Raw genomic sequence first — 23,308 nt, forward strand, 5'->3', positions numbered from 1 at the left:
CAACAGAGGTTAATAATGATCATAATCAATGTCTGTGTTAAGCTTATGTAAAATAATTAATAGGCAAGAAAACAACACGTCGTATTGGCCATGGCCACAGACCCTACATTATAGGGTCTGTATAGGCGAACAACTCGGGTAACAATTACATTCCTGAATTATCGCACATGTTCGTACAGTTGCCATGTACAGAGATCAAGCCAGTCGGCTATTTTCAGCATTTGATGCGATGACATTCCTGAATTGGCGGCATACAAAGACTTCGTCTCCGATAACATTCTTGAAATTGGCGGCGTACAAAACTTGCTTTATTCTCCCAAGAGTATCATTGGACCCTACTTGTGAGAATGTTTCTCACTGAATTAATACTAGGCAACTTAGTACTGGCAGCTTGATACCTATTTAAAGCAATGTATTTCCATTCATGCCTAGATTTAATTATTAAGTAATTATTTAAATGCGGTAACCAATCAATCACTTTTATCTGGAACATACAGTATAATCGTCTTGCAATAGGTACGCTTGTTTAATCGTACATATATAATTATAATGCAGGATAATTTAATTATATACTTTATTCTAAGATACAAATTAAGTTTCTTGATAAGTTACAGCTATAGTAATAAATTAAATTTCTTCTAAGCAATAAAGTTTCAACTTAGAATATTTTGCAGGATAAAATAAATGTAAAACACTTCTTGACTAAACATTATGCTATTAAAACTACTCTGTAAAACAATCAATCTTAATAATAAAGTATTTCGCCATACGTTCTTTCAAGAACATAAATAAGGTCTTGTTTTGTAAACTGGCATAGGGCCTATTCTATTTTTTCAGTAAACGTTTTCTCATACATGATTTCTAACAAAATGTTTTCATTACACAACTACTGGAGTAGGCAGTTGTTGATTATCAACTCACTCTTGCTAGACAAATGAACCTGCTTGCTTCATCAGATAAGACAAAAGATATCAACGTCTCCGTGATAACCTTAACTTTTAACCCTACTACTCTAGTATTGTTGCTTTTTATTGAGTAACAAACGATTGAATCTATGGCATGAATCGTGTACATATTTGAGTATAAAGAATTAAGAAACGAATAACATATGTATGAACTTTAGAAACACTTCAGTGCAATTTTCAACCTATTTAAATTATATATGTATACATATTTAAATATATGTGGCCTATATATATAAATCATGATACAATATGTTTATGGCCTATGTAATAAATAATGAAACAATATTAGTATTGTTGCTTTTTATTGAGCAACAAACGATTGAATCGATGGCATGAATCGTGTACATATTTAAGTATATAGAATTAAGAAACGAAAATCATATGTATGAACTTTAGAAATACTTCAGTGGAGGAAACCAATTTTCAACCTATTATATAAATTATATATATGTATTCATATTTAAATATATATGGCCTATATATAAATTATGATATAATAGATAAAATCTAAACTAGCTTTATATATAATAATAATAATAATAAGAAACGAATACCATACTTTATTGGAGAAGATATCGAAAGTTTTGATGTTATATTGGAGCAATGGTTTTATTATATTTTTATGATGTTTACAATTCTCAATTTATTTATTTTTTCAATAGCTATTTTTTAAGTAATTTTATATAGTATGTAGGATAGTATGTAGGCCTATATATAAAATAAAAAAGAGGGCCGAGTTGACTGGGGTCTAGTTGACTCGAAAGCTTTGTATTTAGCAAGCGGTATTGTATCATTAACTGTGAATGCGTCACTGGCGCTCCATACACAAACACACATCGGCGGCCGTTCTGGACAGCGGCTGCTCTAGCTAGCGGCCGGTATGGGCCTAGGCCAGCCTAAGCCTATAGCAGCAGACTTGTTATTTAGGCCTAGGCCTATAGAATATGACTGAAAAGATTTAATTATATATGCAATGTCACTACAACATTTGTGAGTTAAAACCTAGAATTGAACGTTTTTGCTAGATTTGGTTTTCCTTTTATTTACTATTCTTGAGTGTCAATACTCTGTACTCAGTAGAGAATACCAAAAACTGAGACAGAGTGTACCCCTCTCTTGTTCCCTTTTGACTAGTGGCCCGGGACTTACGCCCTCTGCTGGTTTTTATAGAAAACTTTTCTTGAAAATATGATGGGCCGCCTTTTATCTTTTTGAAGAATTTTATATTGTAAGTATTTGTGTTTTTCTCGTGAAGGGCCTCCACTCGACAGTGATTGATTTTACTTTTGGAGTGTCCTGTCTCTTTTTTTGTACTTTTGTGATTGTTCTTTGCCGTTTCTGTTTATGTACATTTTAATTGTTTGAGACAACTAAATGAAATGAAATGAAATAAATAAAATAAATGTTTATTTTTTTTCTCATCAGAGAGGTGGTTATAATAGTAGCTGGTGGTAAATTTGTTTTCTCATTCAGACCCTTAAATGTAGCTACAAATAGAAAAGAGGTCCTCAATGTTAATGTGAGTTCAATTTGTTTTTTATTTGCATGATAACTGTTCCTAAATTACAATTTTGTATGCAATATTTCAAACCCAGAATTCCTAGTGGTAAATGATCTTTATGCAATTATTTTCTCACTCTACATTTTTCACACATAAATTTATCACTGTTTTCTTCATTGCTTTTCTTACTAACTTTATATTCCAGCTTCATGCTGTCTACAGTGCAGGGGTCTCATGTTTCCTGCAAGTTGCTGGAGTCTCCCTGAAATTGGGAAGAGTTCCCTTGAGTCACTCCTGTGGACAAGCAAGAATTTCCTGGAAAATAACGCATCCCCTGCAAATTTAATTTACTATTTTCATGTTTTCGCTATCTGTAATATAAATTGTCTTCCAGAAGTTAGTGTCGACAGGTATTGACGACATGCACAGCAAAAGAAAAAAAAAAGTTAGATGTGTTTAAAGAAAGCTTATTTAAACAAATCTCCTATTATAAGAAAGTGGCTTGTTTCAACTTGGAACCCCTGACAGCGCTTGGTTTGATCGACTGATTGCCGGGGTCCCAAGTGGGAAGAATCCACATCCAGGAGATATGTTTAATTGTGCTATACTTAACGCATAAAAATATATTTAGCTGTGGATGGTGATACCCTTGTCACTGACATCTGGGAGACAATTGATAATACAGTATTAAAAATTGGTAAAAACATGCAAATATAGTGAATTTGGGGGAAGTAGGTTATTTTCTGGGAGATTCATGCTTGCTCGCGGGAGTGCGTGAGGCCTTTCCGATTTCCGGGAGAGTCCTGCGACTTCCAGGAGACTTGGGACCCTGTGATTAAATGATTTAATTTAATTGTAATATAACTGTATTTAGTTCATATTAATTCCATATTTTATACTAATCTTTTCATATGTTGATGAATTTAATTTTCTATACACATGCACATCTTCTGTACTATTCATATCTCTATATCATATCTATATATTATAAACTTTTTAAATTGATTAGGCCTAATTATCAATTTTTTGATCCAGGTGTCTATATTTAATCCATTTATGTCTATTTGGTTACCTGTTATTCTGTGATTCACCCTTTTTATTATGATTTTTAAAAGTAGAAGTTTTGTTGTAATATTGTACTTGTCAATTAAGACAAAATGTTGCTTGTACAATACCTGTGGTCAATGATACTCTGATCTCATAACTAATATCAATATAATACTGTATAAAGTAGACATTTTCACATTGATTACAAACATACATTGTCATCATTTATGTTGTGGATGATGTTTTAAAGAACAATTTAATGGTGTGTTTGGCCCAATTTATTCTGCACATTTTAAGTCAAGTTAGGTCTCGCCTCCCTTTGTAGTTCACACTATCTTAGTTTAAAGTGTTTAATTTTGTTTATTCTTAGTCTGTGCAAGCAATGCCCCTCTCCCATCTACTTTTGTTAGCCACATGTTTTTACTTGGTAACACAGTTAGTAAATAAGTATAAATGATTGTTCCATAGATTTGCTACATGTAGGTTATGGTTGAACATTTTTTTTATTTGGCTTGACTGTACTTTGGACTTTTATAGTGATATCACAATCAAATGATGGTACTAATGATCAGACCACTCTAAGTTCCCGCTGTCTATGCTTATGCTGTGTAGCACGTCATGTTGACCCTGACCTTATTATTTGTAATTATTATGAATATTTAACAGACAAGAGCGATACTTTGTTGGTTCTCGTGATTAATATTCCACCAATAAATTAATCAACTTGGTTTTATGGTATTATTCATTAATACAAATTGGAAAATTGGCAATTACTTTACCAGTGTTGGCAAAACTGTACCCGTAGTAAGGAGGAAACCGGCGTGCCAGTTGCCTATCCTAGAGAGTCAGACTCGTGTCATGCCTGGTGAGCACATTATGTCACAAGTTTACAGTCAATAGTTTTAGCAGTCATCAGTTTATTCATGTTTACCCTAGTAGTTGAAATGTCTCTAAATTACCTGTATAGGAGTGCTACCTGAATTATGCAGTTAGTGTGGGTTTTCTTTCATGTTCATGTTCTATTTTATGGAAAGTTTGCTAATATTTTTGTGAGCCATGAGCCAGAAATATTGTGTAGTAAGCCATAAAATAGATCAATCAATCCACCAACTACTGTACATTCAAATATAAATTCTCCTTTAGCCCTTTATCTTTCCTTTTCGCTGTGAATTATGTAATTGCTGTAAAGTATGACATCACAGTTACTTTTTCCCAGTTAGTATAGAGTACTACAGTGTTACGTCATGATACCACATGATACTACTCCGTTACTATCGGCGACGCAAAATGGGTTCAACCGACGCCATTTTCTCCACTGACAAACTATTGATCCCAAATTCTAACGAAATTATTAAGAAGTTGTATCTTAATTTTTCTTTGTAAAATGTTAATTGATGATTAAATGTGTGTTCGATAACTATTATAATGCGAGCTTTTTGTGTTTTTAGTACATTTTGATGGTAAATTATTAGGTTTTAAAATGCCTATTCCAGAAAGCCTTTCTAAACCATTAAGATTATGAAGTCATTCAGGAGTAATGAATGGTAGCCAACATCTAGAGGGCGCCACCTGGTGTTGTGACGACACGACTCAGCATGTGGTACTCTATTGTTGATGATGTTTTTTTTTTTTTTTTTTTTTTAATAGAATATAGGCCTAATATTTTACTAATCTCTATAATCAGTATATAATACAGTATACTTTCCATGAAGATCTTTTATTCATAACTCAATCCATATGTACAATGATGAGTTTAATAGATAAACTACAGTAGCTAACTCAAGTTGTAAATAATTGTATTATTTTGTATATTCTGTTTTATTTATGTCCTTCGATTATTTTATACTAATTTTTTGCATCGGGAAGACGAATTTTACTTGTATTTTATGTACTAGTGACAATAAAGGAATCTTGAATCTTGTATCTTGTATGTACCATATTGTTCTGGCATCATTGCTGAACTGTTCAGTATGCATTTTATACTGTACATGGTTATGTTTGTTGGTAACTTGATTCCACTATGTTCACATCATTGGTGTGCGTTGCATGTGTTTTAATACAGTTAGTAAACTGGGTATACAATTGTTCTGACATGTTGCTGTTGCTGCTGTTGTTGCTCTTGCTGTTGTTATTATTGATGATATTCTTATTGAAACTTATTAATTTATTTTGATCTTTTAACTGAGCATTGTGTTAGATTTGTCCATGTTTCACAGCAGATGGTGTCTGTTCTAAATAACTAAAAGTACGTTAAGGTGCGTTTCTATCATTAACCAATCACATGTACGCGTTTACAATTTCAAGTTTCCTATTGGCCAGTGATTCGATCATCATATTCTTGGTATCCGGATCGGGATTTTCTTGTATAGAAGCACAGCAACTAACGGTCTGCAGGATCCGAATCCTGCTAACCGTTAGCTACCGTGTGAGAACATAGCCTAATTTACTTTCGTTTTTATAATCAATTCCATATTCATATTTTGTGCTCGTACTAAGGAGGTATAAAAGTAAGTCGTACACTGTAGTTACAGTACGTTTGGTGTTAATAGTAATAGCATTTACATTTCATTGCTTACATCAGCCACTGGAATATCAATCATCCTGTAATGAGTAAGATTTTATTTCTTTCTTATAAGCTTTGTCTTTTTTTTGGTGGATGTAGTTGTTTATTGCATCATTTTCATATACATTTATTTATACTTTTCTATTGCATTAATTTATATTCATATTTTTTGCATGTAGGCTTTATTCATTATTAAACTTTTAATTAAATTGCTAATTTAAATAACCCTTGATTTTGAGACATAAGTAAACTTGCTTGCTTTGCTACACTACTACATTACTTACAGTAGACTTTACAGGACTGCTGCTTACACTTATCTCAATTTCACACAAGACAAAGAAAGACGTTTGTTAAATGTTGCACAGATTTTCCGAGATACCACTCTAAGATCGCCATCATCTTCACACAAGTCAAACCATGCTAAATAGTTGGTACAATATGGTGCAATTAAATTTGGCCTTTAGTTTTCTGTAGCCGAGAGTTTCTTTTAATTCTTTACCATCTAACTCCTACATTACTAGGCCTAGAGACCCCATTCCACTCCTAGGGTCTAATGTACAATATGATCATATGAATTATTATTACATTAGCTTTTGACGATAATCTAAATTGTCTGGCACTGTAGTGTTCGTTTATAGTTTTACGAACATCTAGACCTGCATTTTGAGAATGGTCTGGCCCAAGGACAACCTTAAGGTTGAGTACAACAAGTACTGTATGCCAACTACTACCTCTTACATTTCTATTACTTCCACAACCTTGATGTATAGTACTTACTACTAGTATTAAAATCTTAAATACATCCTTAGGTACTACACTATAGCTTTGTATTTTACATTACTGTCCCACTATACAATATTTTACTAACTGAAGCAGACACACTACACTGTACTTACAGTAAAATTCTACATTTACTATATTACTAACTAGTAATTAATTAATACAATTGCTTGCTACTTACATTAGTTCCTTTCTACTTTCTGCTGCTACTTAATTACTATAGTACTGGAAACTGTGGCTTACTTTACTGAATTCCAAAGTACCCTACAGGACAAGTACTTAATTGCAAGATTGACTTAAAAGCTTGAATTTCTTATTAAAAATCGCTACACTGTTGTTACAGTGTTTTCACTGCAATTTTTATAATGCATAGCTGTCCCCAAAGAAATCGGAAGACTCTCCGATTTGACTGACCAATCAGTGAATTGCCAAAAGCTGTTGGCAGTAACATGTAGCGACTTCAGGGAAATAAGGTTTTACATTACTGTAGCTTGCTATCATTACAGTACCTTGTTGTACTACTTAACACATTTGCTGCCAGAGACGTGGGTTCACGTTCAACCGGGTTCACTCGGGCCACCAAGGATGTGAGTTCATGTCCGCAGTTGTCCAACAGTAGTCACCAGAACACAAACTCTCGTCCTGGAGGTTAAGGGAGAGACCCAGAATAATGATCTATTAAATATATACTGTGTTTGTCCGTGTTTCACTACAGTTGTTGGAAATGCTTTTTAGTATGGTGGCGCCCTTTATGCCTTGGCGTATGGGATTGAACTAAGAAAAAAGGCTTAGCAATCAATGTTTTACCTTTTTTGGTTTTTTTTAAATTCTACTAACATTCTGTAAATCATACCTAGAAAAGATACATACATAATGACGAAAGACCATGCTTAACATTTCAATTTCTATCTTCTTTTCTTTTTTTTTTTTTGACATACTACATTGCATTCATGAGTACAAAAGGCTCAAAATTATAATTTGAAAAGATTACTTGAACCTGCTCACAGCCCTTGACTAAACATGGCAATGTGCCAACGTGCATAAAAATTAAGCCTAAGATTTTTACATGACGTAAACAAGGCTAGATTGGATAAATATTCAATCTGGTTCAATATTTACAAAACATTACATCAAAAAAGGGAACATTACTTTGTCTAACATGTTTTCTGTTGTATTTGTTGTTCATTGCTTACATTTAACTTCACTTAAAGGGTTTCTCATAATGGCAAGAAATTATGATAATAACTGTAATGATATACTATACCACTCACACCAATTTAAAAAAGTGTGCATGTGTGTAAACCCCGGTGTAAACCTTAGATTGTAGGTAGTCCAAATTATTGCTGCATGCATTAATGAATATAATTGTGTATTTAAATTAATTTTTAAAAGTCAATAATATGATGGTTTGATGATGACCTTAGTTCACCTTATCTTTTTAAGCAACTTTTTAAGCTGAGATTGATTAATCTTAGTGAACTGTATATAAATCTTCATTTCTTTCTTTGTTATAAGATATCATAAGCAGCTACAGTTTTTGTCCACATTGCCAGCAAGACAAGTCCTTGTATATAAATCTTCATTTCTTTCTTTGTTGTAAGATATCGTATAAGCAGCTATAGTTTTTGTCCACATTGCCAGCAAGACAAGTCCTTGTATATAAATCTTCATTTCTTTCTTTGTTATAAGATATCGTATAAGCAGCTATAGTTTTTGTCCACACTGCCAGCAAGACAAGTCCTTGTTGATACCCCAGCATAATATTTCATTAACACTTAACAGTACAAATAGCACGCTGTCAATGAGAATACTGGATTGGAACATTGCCCTCAGTTACATCTAGCATAGAGCAAAGAAAGTTTCTTTGCTCTATGCATCCAGTAGCGAGAATACTTTGTTGGTACTCGGTCTGTAAGACAAGACAAAGCTTATAATTTCTGCTACATTTTAAATTATTCCAGTTATGCTTCTTGGCTTTTGATTTTTACATTTCTTTGAATTGAAACCAACTGTACACATATTCTTGGCATGCAAGAAAATAATTCCAATAATAAGCTTTTACTCAGATGCAAATCTGTCAAAAGTTCGGTTGAGTGGCTTGGTGCTGGGTTCATGATTAAGTAGTGCGAACCATGTTAAAGCATTTGTGAAAGGATTTTCCTAGTTCAATGCCCCAAATAGGTTTTTTTCTTTGCCAGTATGACAACAAAACATTTACTGAACCATGAATTGTTTTTACAATATGTTTCAAATTTTTTCAGAAACTCTATTTTATCTAAATTTTTTGTGTTTCTTTGTGTATAACATCTGAATGTATGTCGTCATGCAAACCAAAAACTCCATTAATACTGTAGCTACCATAATATTATTACCATTTGTCTTATTCTTAAAGCTAATTAATTTTTCTAGGATGTTTGTTGTTCATATTTCATTGTCATTACTGGGTACACCAATATATTGTATCGAATCTGATGTAATTTATACATCCAATCTCATTATTTTGAATAAATTTGCCCTTAGTTTGCACTAAATGTATCTGCTCACACTGGCATCCACTTGAACTAGCATTCGCTCATATTGACTGGCATTCATTTGAGCCAATCCAACAATACGAAAACAGATGTTTTATAACCAGCTTTAGATATTAATTATTCTAAAAGGGATAGGCCCTACTGTATTTACTATTGTCATTTGACAGAAACAATACTGTAAATGCTCGAATAATCTTATAAAATTTTTGGAGGCTTCAGTGCAGCGCTTATTCGAGAGACAGAGCTTCAAAAAAAATATTGGCGTGGGCCGGCGGTTTTCATGCCCATCCCCATGTTACCTATTTCAGGTATTCCCGTAGTTCGGTAGACCTATCATATGTCCTATCCTATGATATCATTTTGATTGCATTGTTGTAAATCTAGTGAACTGCAGTTGCAATCCTCTTTTGCATCACTAAAAATGATGAAAATTATGGTGATAATGATTGTTGGTGGTTGAGGAAATATGATGGTGATGTCTGTGAGTCTGATGAAGATATAATGGGCTACCGTAAAACCTTGAATTGAAGCCCTGGGCGGCGGGTTCTTTTTCTTGCGAACTTTGGCTGTGCTTCTTTTTAAAATAAGCCAATTTGTATTTTGAACTGTGCATGCTCGTAGTTAAGGTGAATCAACATAAACAGTTATATAATTTTACTTTGGGATTGGCTGTTGCAATTCCAACAACCGATCGCAATGCAATGCTAGCCAGAATGGCGTATTGTTGAACTATTGTTATGAGATGGCCGTAGAGATGTTGATTCACCACAATTCGATGACACAATTTACTCCAATTAACTCAAGGCTTACAAACTTGAATTATATCAAAACAATGACGTAATATAACTTCAGATATTTTAGCAAATTGTTTGCTGTTTGTGATATGGATAAGCTTAATGCATATCATATCTTTTTAATTGGCATGTTTCATTTTTGAAGGGGGTCAACTATCTCAGACCATTTCATTATTATTTCTATATGTTTCTATGTAGTCATTTATAGAGTTTTGATTTATCATATGTTTTGCTTTCCTTGTAGGGTCACAAAAATGTGGAAAAGAATGGAGGCCTTAATGGCAGTGTTCACAACAGAAAACACTTCTCCTTGTCCAACAAATTGTTCAGGTCATGGACATTGTACAAATGGGGCCTGTGTTTGCATGGTAAGTACGATACACTTTTATTTATAAGAACCAGTAAAATTTTGTCCAGGATCAGTGTTCTTATGTTTCTTGATGCTACTGTCTATGACTACCTTAATTTTTATTGGTTTTTCAATTTAAAAAAATTAAAAACTCATTTGACATTTAACTCAACCTCAATTTGTTCCTATTTTGTTTTTATTGTTGGAGTATTCTTTTACTGTACACAAGAACACATTTTATAAGAACAATTCTCTGTCCCTTTTCTCATTTATCCATTTTATATTCCTCTTCCTACCTACCTCCTCTTTCGTATCATCTTCCTTTTATCCCTCCTCTTCTCTCACCCTTTTCTTCTTTTGCTCTCTTTCCCAACCTTGTTCTCCAATCACATTGGTTATTTAACATTACCATGTACACTAGTATTCTATATACCTGAAGCTAATTAGTAGGCCCTATTGAGTGGTATTTTTTGATATGGCCATAGTACAGTAGTTTTCCATTATGTACTCAATTAAAATGAGATGTGAATACACAGTCAATGCCACTGGTACTTTATTGCTTCTACATTGGCTGAAGGCCAGTTATGTTTTATTACCAAATGACCTACTGTGAGGCCAGAATAGGGGATTCTGTATAATGCAAAGCAAAGGCAATTAATACTTTCATAAATTTTCTAGCATATAAATTAAGCTATTTCATTTCTCTTCATGCTGTAAAACCATGCCATAAAATGTTTATTATTTTTGTTGTAAAAGTGGTTCATGTGGTTTCATACTTAATTTAATGCCTATGGAAAGGTTGTGGGGAAGGTTAAAATTGTTAAATTTACTGTACTGTACATTGCCTGAAGCTACTGTAGTGTCCATGCTAGCACCTTATAGTACTATGTTCTTTGACAAAAAAATGTTGCATATTAATTGTCTGAAATTGATTTTTATTTGATTGCTGATGGACGACATAAACACCTGTTTGATTAGTCTGAATTCATGTTCAAGCCTTCCGAATTTGGCTGAGGAAATCCTAATTTCAGAACTTTTGTCCTAAATTTTAAAATCATGAATCCTGATTTCTCCCAATTAATATTAGTTTACTAGTAATTCCTGCCGTCAAACTTTGTACTAATTCATTGAAACTCATTTGAATTCAGGGGAATGATGGTCTGTATGACAAATTAAAATCATCATCTCAATATTTTTTTATTAGAAAATGTATATAATACCAATACTGTTTACAAAGACTTTTTTAATATAAGAAAGTACCATGACTGGTTGGTGCATCAGTTTGGATTTATGCTCTCAACCATACAGTGTTGGAAGTCAGGCACTACATAAAGTATCCTACCAGTGGTATGAATGGTTAAGTACAATATAATATGAAATGATGTATAGTATGTTGAGTGTACTTGTCTATGCAGAATGTACTAATGAATATTAATCAGGAAGTGGAAGAGTATATAAATTTTGTATATTGTCTGTTTTATACAGGAAATATTGGGAAACGGAAGTGGAAAGCACTACATAATACTAATGATTAATATCAATTGTGAACTTGGAGATTTTTGGAAATGGCATATTTTTTATTTACAAAAGTAATTATGATATTAAATGTTATTAACTAAATAAACTTAAATTATTATGTTTTTCAGGTTCAGTACAAAGGAGGTGAATGTGAGAATGTGAACAATGGTTATTTCATTTCCTTTGGTTTTATATTCTTTGTTCTTTGTTTGATATCAACAATTCAGTTGGTAAGTTGATTCAGCAGAGTTTGAATGTAAGGTTGTGGACTAGCCATTACTAGATCAAATCTAAATATTTTTCAATAAAAACATGCATTGCTATTGCCATGTAAACACTAACATTAAAAAATTGTATAATTTTTAACAAGAACGATATTATGTGCTTATAATAATTTCTAAAATACATTTTTATTTGCAAGGTTTTTAATCAGTGAATAGTTTTGATCTATCCTCATTGGAAATTGTTCAGTGAGTTTGAGGATTTTTCCAAGTTTAACAAAGACTTATTCTATATTGTAGATTCAGATCTTTGAAATATATAACTCTGGTTCCAACATACTTTGAAGCTACTACAGTGTATAGTACAAGCATGAGCATTTAAGCCATTTTTTTTTAGACTAGCAGTATAAAGTAGGTCCAAGTTATCGGAAGTAAAATTGGTAAACGGATCATCTACTGTAGTTTAAAATACCACAAAAACCGTTATAATTACATTACCATTCAAATGTCAGGGTTTTTGTATAGTATGTGGTCTCACTGCTAATTCAAGACCATTTTTCCACAGGGGCACATGTTGTAATTTAAAGCGAGGCTCTAGAGGGAAAAAATGTTATCTTATAAAAATATTCCAAGTCATTGAAAGGATGCTTGAAGAAATATAAGGAATATAGAAATAAAATACAATTTTTTTTTAAATAAAAAAAACTGGGGAAAATGGGAGTATATTAATACTAATCGATAATTATGGTAGTTGTTAATTTTGATACATTTATTATGACAATAAATTTTACTGAATATTGTATTCATTTTTTATTACATTTTAAATTTTTACTTCCTATAGATCTTGTGCATAAAAGCAGAATATGAACGCTCAAAGACCAGATCGCTTGCAAGTGCTTGTCGCATTACAACACAGAAGTTATTGTATCTCATTGTAATGATTGCAACTTTGAGTCGTGGTCTTTATTTCAGCTTACAGGTAAGATCTTGACTTTTATGTATGTTAAGCCAAATTTAAAAAGAAAAATATGTTTCTTGTCATTTCCCCAAAGTATTCTTTTTTCTGGAATAAGTACGAATTGTCATTAAAAATTTACCGTTATGTTATCATCCTCTTTTAAAACAAACATGGACAGGAAATTTGTCACAAAATTGTTTGACCTTACAGTATTTTAAAAACTCATACTACCCCTATTATTAGTAATACGAATGCAGTGTTCTCCCCAGGCCCTTGAAGTGTCACGGTACCGTGACGCTTGTGACGATCGTCACGGTGCACTGTGACGCTCCCAAGCTGGCCGTGACGCTTGATGCGTCTTCCGTAATGCTTTGAAATATCGTCAATAAAATAATTCAAAATAAACATTGCTGTCCATGTATCCAGTTTAAAGAGGAGTGAGTGTGAAAATATTTTAAACACAAAACAATGCTATCTTACGATGTTGGTTTATCAGCCCAAGTTCATGCTTTATCTTTTTGCGTTCATTTTGCATTATCTTTACCTTGAGAATGTCACTTTCATTTCAAAACACGATCGTTTGCTTGATTCACACAAACTGTTTTCTTCAAAACTGCCCATGCATATCCATGCGCATGCCCAGAACGATCTATATGGATTTCCTCACCACATGTACTTTTTGACAGCGAAGCCACAACGCGATCGTGTTTGTGTTTAAACAATTAGGCAATAGGCCCTATGTTGAATTTGGTTGTTTTTTTGATAATAAACGTTTTTAATATGATAATACTATTCAATAAAGACAAGTAAGTTCAGATAAGCGTTAGTCAATCTAGGCAGCCTACGTGCTATAGCTAGGCCTGGACTGCCCAGTGCTAGTCGTACTACTAAGTGGTTAGCCTACCAAACGAATAGGTAGACAAGAAATACGCAATGATTCACACACAGTAGTACGTAGGCATATGCCTATTAAAAACGAATATTTTACAAACAAACCTGTTCTATGAAGACCAATTTCCTTGGTTTAACATGTACATAAAATTTACGTTCTGCTATGATATTAGTGGCCTGTTTTAATCCCAAGTTTTGACTTGCCAAGTAGTTTGAAGCTAAAATTTAGCCTAGGCCTAAACTATGTTGGCCAAAAATTGCCATCCTGTTGCAATTCTGGCTATGCTATAATAGTAGTACAGTATATGGTCACTAATTTCACAAAAAAATTTGTTAAAAATGGAAATCTATAGTCATTTCAAAAATCTTAAAAAGCATTTTTGATGTCGGAGAGTGCCATTTCCGGGAATCTAGGTCATTATTTTAAAAAATTGGGGGGAACGTACCATGATGCTTGACCCTCATCCTGGGGAGAACACTGCCATTTATGTTTGTACATTTTATTCCCCAAAAATAAAAACCAAAGAGGTGGTTTAAAATCTTCAAATTTTTGGCTACTGTAGTTTACGATGGTCTATGCATTCATTTTTTTTTTTTTTATTCGAATGCCACATGAAAAACTATGCATAAAATATTTATATTTTAATATGCATCATTTCGTACATTTACAGTATTATTTTTATTATAGTTAATTACCTTCTTGTGACAACAAGCTCAAATAATTTGGTGTTCCCATAATTTTAGAGTGCCATTCAAAAATTGTTCATTTGTGTATGGAAAAGCCACGTCAGAATGTGTAACATACATAATTTCCGATATTACTTGTACAATAGCTAATTAATTAATTACAGTCAAGCTAAAACAGGTTAATAATGTGGATGTTTCACAATCTTTCAATAATGAATTGCCTGCAACATCAATAGAATATTTGAGCTGATCCCCATATCTGTATACAGTGATGCATTTTACGAGCATCATTGATTATATTATTCGTAAGCAGAAAAATCATTTTTACAGATTTACCAACTTGAGGTTCAAACAGAGTATAAATCTGTGATCATAATATTAACATTGCTTTTGGAACCATCTAATTTAGTAACCATAAAGAAAACAAATCTAAATTTCAAAGTATGCATTCAGTTCAAGGCCTAGGCCCTATACAGGTAAGATCTTGACTTTTATGTATATTAAGCCAAATTTAAAAAGAAAAATATGTGTCTTGTCATTTCCCCAAAGTATTCTTTTTTCTGGAATAAGTACGAATTGCCATTAAAAATTTACCGTTATGTTATCATCCTCTTTTAAAACAAACATGGACAGGAAATTTCTCACAAAATTGTTTTGCCTTACAGTATTTTAAAAACTCATACTACCCCTATTATTAGTAATACGAATGCAGTGTTCTCCCCAGGCCCTTGAAGCGTCACGGTAGCGTCACGGTACCGTGACGCTTGTCACGGTGCACCGTGACGCTCCCAAGCTGGCCGTGACGCTTGACGCGTCTTCCGTGATGCTTTGAAATATCGTCAATAAAATAATTCAAAATAAACATTGCTGTCCATGTATCCTAGTTTAAAGAGGAGTGAATGTGAAAATATTTTAAACACAAAACAATGCTATCTTACGATGTTGGTTTATCAGCCCAAGTTCATGCTTTATCTTTTTGCGTTCATTTTGCATTATCTTTACCTTGAGAATGTCACTTTCATTTCAAAACATGATCGTTTGCTTGATTCACACAAACTGTTTTCTTCAAAACTGCCCATGCATATCCATGCGCATGCCCAGAACGATCTATATGGATTTCCTCACCACATGTACTCCTTGACAGCGAAGCCACAACGCGATCGTGTTTGTGTTTAAACAACTAGGCAATAGGCCCTATGTTGAATTTGGTTGTTTTTTTGATAATAAACAACGTTTTTAATATGATAATACTAATTTACAATAAAGACAAGTAAGTTCAGATAAGTGTTAGTCAATCTAGGCAGCCTACGTGGCCGAAGTTTTCCCAGCTATAGCTAGGCCTGGCCTGCCCAGTGCTAGTCATACTACTAAGTGGTTAGCCTACCAAACGAATAGGTAGACAAGAAATACGCAATGATTCACACACAGTATTACGTAGGCCTATGCCTATTAAAAACGAATATTGTACAAACAAATCTGTTTTACGAAGACTAATTTCCTTGGTTTGACATGTACGTAAAATTTACGTTCTGCTATGATTCTAGTGGCCTGTTTTAATTTCAAGTTTTGACTTGCCAAGTAGTTTGAAGCTAAAATTTAGGCCTAGGCCTAAACTAGGTCGGCCCAAAATTGCCATCCTGTTGCAATTGTGGCTAGGCTATAATAGTAGTGCAGTATATGGTCACTAATTTCACAAAAAAATTTGTTAAAAAATGGAAATCTATAGTCATTTCAGAAATCTTAAAAAGCATTTTTGATGTCTGAGAGTGCTATTTCCGGGAATCTAGGTCATTATTCTAAGAAATTTTCCCCAACCATTGGTGGAAGAACGTACCATGATGCTTAACCCTCATCCTGGGGAGAACACTGAAATGCCATATTACAATCTTTTTGTTACATTGTTGGGATACTATAGAGTGCATAAATGTACATGTATGATCTACAAAAGTATCCTTATAATATGCAATACAATTATTTTCTTTATTTAAACGCAAAATATGATGAGTTGCTGTAAGGTTTAGTGTCCAGAATTTGAATCCACTCATGTAAGAAAGACCTTGCTACCTGATTTTAAGATAGAATAAATCGGCCAAACCTAAGAAGTTTGTGGCTTAGTTCAAACAAATTATTTTTCGATCATGTTATCAACTGAATCAAAATCTGTTCACTCAAATCCCTATTTTCTTTCTCTATGCTCAATCATAATATTTGGCAATGGCAATTACAAAGCACCCGCATAATGCACAAGTGTAACTGGAGGAATTGATCATTCAACCAGAAAATCAGTATGTTTTTTTCCTCATGTTTGTATCAATAACAACAATAATCAGTGGCGGATCTAGAAGTTTTCAAATGTTGTATGTGTGGGGGAGAATCAGTGGTGCTTATTTCAATACATAAGATTGATATGCATTGAAATTTTAAAATTTATAATAGTGGCAAAACTGGAGGCACATTTTTCCCATGCCCCCTTTTGGAACTGTGCTTGATAATAAAAACTTACCTTTGAATTAATACTGCTAAGTGCTTTTTGCTACTATAGGATTTATTGAAGCAAGGCTGATATATGTATGAAATTGGATATCTATAAGGAAATTATAGGTAAAAATTGATGGCAAAAACTAGAATGAATTATACTCATAAATGAAAACACATTCATCATGTTCTGTCCTGGTTTACATTATTTACCGACGACCAATAATTCAGTCGTCAACATTAGTTGATTTGTGAATACTGTACTTTGTTTCCTTTTTTTTTTAGCTATATCATTTTTTGAGAAAGGAAACCTTAAAATCACATGTTGACAATAAAGAAGTATAATGCATACTCCAAGTATTTATATACACTGATGATGACATAATGTTGAAATATTGAATTGCAACACGATGGCATGTATTGTACAGTACTTTCTTATCCGAGATTAATCAGTAGTCCTTTCGGTCCATGTTTAAAATTGTTTTGAAGTTTCATTTTAAATTTATTTGGAACAACAAAATTTAGGGGCTTATTTTTTAATGATTGTTTTAGGTCCTTGTTCTGGCTTATGTCTAATGTAGTCATGGCACAGTATGACATCATGGTGGTCGGGTGATCACAGTATGACATCATCTCAAATATCTATTGCATCATACATCTGTTTGTTGCAACATTTATTTGAACTTCAAAGTTCATCATTTTTTTACTTCATCATCATGAGAGTAAAACATTCACCATTAGGAAAAATTTTACATTGTATTCTTATGAAAAACAAAAAGTTATAATCTCAGAAGGACAACAATCGATGTATAATAATAATAATAATAATAATAATAATAATAATTTTTTAACCCTAATTTTTTTATATTCTGTACTCTTTAATGTAATTGTAACTTACACTTTGCCCTTGGCTACAATTAGTTACAAATATTTTTTTGTTTCTGAATGAAGTAATTACTGTAATCATTTCATTATGTATTCTTTTAAAGTGGAATGAGGCAGTCACAGAAAGGAATATATGTTTCGTACTCTTTTAAAAATGATGTAAAAATGGATGGCACCCATATTGTATGTAAAAAATCAGTCATTGTGAGATATTTATGTAATGTAGAAACGCTATGTTCTTTTTGTTTATGGTTAGGGGAGTGAGTCGTTTCTTTATTCATAACCAAATCATAGCCAAGGCTGAATTTCATGATCTTTACAATATAGAAACATAAAGACATAAGACAAACATTGGTAAGAAGAGCATTCATGTGAAACATTTAAACAAATACACATAGAAACCACTTCTAAATTGAAAACTATTCTAACATGAGCCAATACAAATGTAAACATCACCATTTTGTGAGCTCATAATTAACTACAGTACAACTGGTAGAAATTTCTTGCATGAGACATCACCTTGACACCATATAAGTTCAATTATGATTACCAACATGGGGTAGGCAAGCAATACAAAGCATGATAGCTGGTGGGCAGTAGGCCTGTGTGATTTAGTTTGTTCTGTTGGTCCTCCCGAACCGCTGACCCAGAGGCTCACTGCTGTTCTTGTTCTTGTTACCAAAACTTTTCAAACTTTAAAAGCGTCCAGCGTCGTCAGTTTTGAACGAACATGCATGAAATTTTGTACACATGAACTAGAGGTGATTTCCAACAAACATTCCTTGCCCTTTTTTTAAGTTGGACCCCAGGGATCTCCCTACACCTACAAAACCAAACAGGCGTTTCAAACTTTTAAAGCATCCAGCATCGCCAGTTTTGAACGGACGTGCAGGAAATTCTGTACAAATGCAGCACGTCGCATGAATGGCACGGTCGGTTAAGGATGTGTTCTAAAGAACTTAAGGTCGTGAGTTCAAAATGCGTCTTGGTATTCAATTTGTTTTTCCCAATTTATTTATTTTAATTTTGTACAAATGATCATTCTAAATAATGTTTTTTTTTGTACAAATAAACATTCTAACTATTAAAAAATTTCTGTCTTATTGGCTCTTCCGAAAAACCCAATATAATAACTTGTGCCTGTACCGTATTTAAGAATGGAGGAACGTGCGGACCTAGTGAGCGGTCGCTCATTTTTTTTTTTTTTTTACCATTTTTTTTTTTTTACCTTCTGATGGTTTAAATTAGTTATTATAAAATGAGGGTTTGAAATCGCACACTAATAATATATGTTTGTTGCTTTCCCGAATAAGTGCTATAATATGGGAAAGTAGTAATATACAGTAGTAAGATAGACTTTTTATATTATACTGTACCAACCTCCTTAAACTCATAGGGACACAAGTTTTAATGTCAGTTCTACTCTCTTTCTCTAGTTGTTTCAGTGTTTGGCCGTCTTCCCTAATGTTTGTGTGTTTTTCCTGTCTATCATATAATATGGTAGTAACCACTTTCTTAAGCCTACTAAAACTGCTTTGTACTTATTTTGTAGTGTACTGTAATTTAGGAGTGGAGTTAAATAGCTTGGTGGCTATGATGCTTGTTTTTCAGTCCCAGAGTTCTAAGTTCAATCCCTGTCACAAAACAGGATTTTTTCTCCTGACCAAAAACAACTGCACTCCACTTAGTTTATGTAAAGCATCTTGTGTTGGTTATATTTGTCTTGTGAAGGGATATGCCACTTTAGAAAAGTGATTAAGTTCACTATTTTGGTCTTGGGCCTAAGATAAAACAAAAAACAAAACAAAAAATTATTTTTGTTTCTTAAAATGACCTGTTGGTTATCAGAGCTGTAGCGTAGTGAAATAATGGTGATTAAGATTGCAATAGGGTAGCCTGGATTGAAATCCCCTAAACTTTCAAGACTTCTCATGACTAAAAAAAAAATTGCAGGAGTTAGAATACATAACTCTTTTTATGGGACTTGGCAATCACAATTATTATTAAATACCGTCTGTTATTGCTCATCCAACTAAGTCACAAGGATATCAACTTGTCAGTTTTGAATTAAGATATGGAGAAAAACTATCCACACTTATACAGTACAGGCTAGTGGCATGCATGTCTATATAGCTTTATTGTGATATTAAAAAGCAGAACTTTGTTGAGTCACCTTCCTGAGTGGGCCTCACAATTGAATTTATCTTTAATTTGAAGAGGGATGGCAATGGGCTAGAAATGCATTCATCCTGCAACTCTAAATATTGCTCTGTCCTTAATGTTCCATTCATAATTTGCATTTTATCAATCAAATAGTTGGGGATTTTTTTTTTTTTTTTTAAATTCTACCTACACAGATCAATAATATTTTCCTTCTATGTTTTACAGCTACAGTATAACATTTCGTAGACAAAATGAATTATAAAATATTTTACTGCGGTTACGTCACTGGCCATGTACGTCACATTTGTTTAATGTCCACAATATTTTAATTATATATGATAATCATCATCATTTATATATATGTATATATATAGGAAGTTTTGAAAAAAATATTTATTTTTTATCTGTAGGCTTTTCACATACAAGACAAGGAATTCAACAAACCAAGTTTCCTGAGTCGTTCATTCGTAGCATTCATATTATTTAATATAATGTTAGCAATACTACTGGTAGCTCAGCTGCTTACCACACATCTTAAGGAGGACCCACAATACTTAAGTGACGTCTTTAATGGATGCTTTGCATGCTTAATGGTTATCGTTATGATTTTCTTCCTGTTTTACGGAGTGGAGGTATATTTCAAGGCAAGTGGCTTCTAATCAGTATTGTGAATTCATCTTCTTATTGTGAATTTCTTAAGTATACGAAGCCTTAAGCCTGGCACTTGCAGCTGACCAGTAAGGGAAGGGCGCCACTAGCTACAGCCTTAACATCGGCGCTGGTTTCAGCCGCTCCTCGCCCTCGCCGGGCGCAGTTAGTACCCAACTTTCCTGTGAGGTTAGGAGGAATAAACATTTTTTAGTCCAAAACAATCTTGCATCTAAAAAACAAAAATATCATTAATTTACTGCCTTAGCAAAAGTTTTTATAACACCACCATTCAAACAAACTATATTCTGCCATCTGTTTCATGATTCCGTCTTCATTTAAAACACTACCCTCATTTCCATACCAAATAATATCATCTTTTTATTGATTTCACAGGTAAAAGGTGCCTTTAACAATGCAAGTTTGTCACTGGACCCTCGGACACTACACATGTCCAGGATAGGGCTGGTATTCCAGGGAGCATTGCAATTACTCACTGCTGCTTTCCTCATGATGAGTGTTGCAGACACCAAAGTATTGAACGAGTGCGTAATAATTATTAAATTTTGTTTTATTATTTATTTATTCTCAGTTCACATTCACAGTGGGGAGCCTGTCGCATATGGAAGGGAAACATAAACTAGCAGAACATTTAATGATGTTAAAATTGCTTAATAATGATAGTAATAATAATAATAAAATAAATAGTAATAATAATAAAATAAATAATAATAATAATAATTATAATAATAATAATAATAATAATAATATTAATAAGTACGTTTTTGTGTAGGGGTCTGCACACAAGTCTCAGAGTGTTTTTTTCACATTGTTACCTCAGTCATTCGGATGATGCCAATGGGCGAAGTTCCATATTTTGCCGCATGAAATATATTAGCGCATTTGCAGTCGAACCTAATCAGCTACCCATTTATACTCCTGGGTGGAGAGGAGCAACGCAGATAAACTGCCTTGCTCAAGGACACAATCAAAATGCACAGCGAGAGATTGAAACACTGACCCTGAGGTTGGGAAACCACTTCCACTTAGAATTTAAAAACCAGGCATTAACTTAATTTTATGTAGATTGTTTCAAAAGAACAGTGGGCTTAGAGAGGATACCCACATCTTGTTTTGGGCTCTCAGTCCATTGTGTCCTCTTGGCACTCCTCTGGTTGTTTCCTTGTAATTTTGTGCCGAATATGTAATGAATAGACAAATAAATAGAAGGATCTAGATCTTTAATTTTTACTATCTAAAGGATGAATAAACCCACATTACCTGATGAATTCAGGTTGTATAAATATTTATTATCAAGACATGCAAACAATAGATATGGTAGGTGTGTTTATCTGAGGAATTAAAGATTCATTCCATTTCTTATTTCCAGGATAAAATTGAGGAATTTCTATGATGTATTATTCCGAGTGGTGGAGCTTGGTGTTGCAATGTGGTTTCCATGTGTCTTGTGGAATTGTAAAAGGTAATGTACACAGTTATAGGACTTATAAACTGTGCATTATTGATGAAACTTTAGATAATGAGTTGATATGTTTGTTTTTCATTTTTTATATTTATTATCATTTTAAAATAATACACAAGCCTTATCTCAGTCACATTTCAAAAGGTTCATAATTGTTGTCTATAAAGTAATAATGGATGCAAAAAATATAATTATAGTAGTAATGGTTTGCTTTGTTAATATTTTTTAGGGTTCTGTTTTAAGAGAAGTATTGTTATTGACATTCATATGTCAGTGTGGTTTATAGACTATGAGCAATGTTGTGATAATGGTTTATCTGTGAATAAATGTTTAATCTTTTTCAGCCCTGAAAAATTATGGATATTAAATCCTACAAGAATATTAAGGAAAGCTGAAGATGAAGAAAATGTGGTAAGCATAATGGGTATAAGAGTAGCAAGGGGTGGGGAACCAGCGACAGAGGGCCAGAGTCAAGGCCCACCTCAGCCCCAACATGTTTTATTTTTCCCATCCAGACCTCTCTAACTGCTGGGCCCAGCAGGCCCACCTGCTGGCACTAAACTTTGTGATGACCTTAACTTGAATACAATTTCTAATTTTAAAATGAATATGAAAAATTAATAAAACGTATTACAGTTAACGATGTAAGTGTAGTTAAGATAATTTAGTTTAGATATTGTTAAGTTTCATTTCAGTAATATTGTTTTCTATTACAATTAGGCTTAATCTATTTTTACCATTTTGTTTTAATTTCTGTTTTATTAATTCGCACTGTCTCTGTGGCCTTACTGAAAAACACTGAGGTGAACAAGTATTTCCATGATTATACACACACACACACATATATAT

The 23,308-nt window shown here is 33.1% G+C and overlaps 1 protein-coding gene across 1 annotated transcript in view; it reads left to right on the forward strand.

Annotated features, from left to right (window-relative positions):
* LOC117120947 overlaps positions 1-23,308 on the forward strand; it is a 31,453-nt gene that overhangs the window by 2,579 nt on the left and 5,566 nt on the right. Inside the window, exons 2-9 of the mRNA XM_033266043.1 lie at positions 2,391-2,484; positions 10,426-10,549; positions 12,177-12,278; positions 13,111-13,248; positions 20,739-20,972; positions 21,373-21,521; positions 22,367-22,459; positions 22,804-22,870. Of these exons, the coding sequence (XP_033121934.1) occupies positions 2,477-2,484; positions 10,426-10,549; positions 12,177-12,278; positions 13,111-13,248; positions 20,739-20,972; positions 21,373-21,521; positions 22,367-22,459; positions 22,804-22,870 (915 nt within the window). The 5' untranslated portion in view covers positions 2,391-2,476. The remainder of the gene's footprint in view (positions 1-2,390; positions 2,485-10,425; positions 10,550-12,176; positions 12,279-13,110; positions 13,249-20,738; positions 20,973-21,372; positions 21,522-22,366; positions 22,460-22,803; positions 22,871-23,308) is intronic.

Source organism: Anneissia japonica, unplaced genomic scaffold (genome assembly GCF_011630105.1).
Source record: "Anneissia japonica isolate Jap-2015-1 unplaced genomic scaffold, ASM1163010v1 scaffold1239_len605302_cov174, whole genome shotgun sequence".
NCBI lineage: Eukaryota > Metazoa > Echinodermata > Crinoidea > Comatulida > Comatulidae > Anneissia > Anneissia japonica.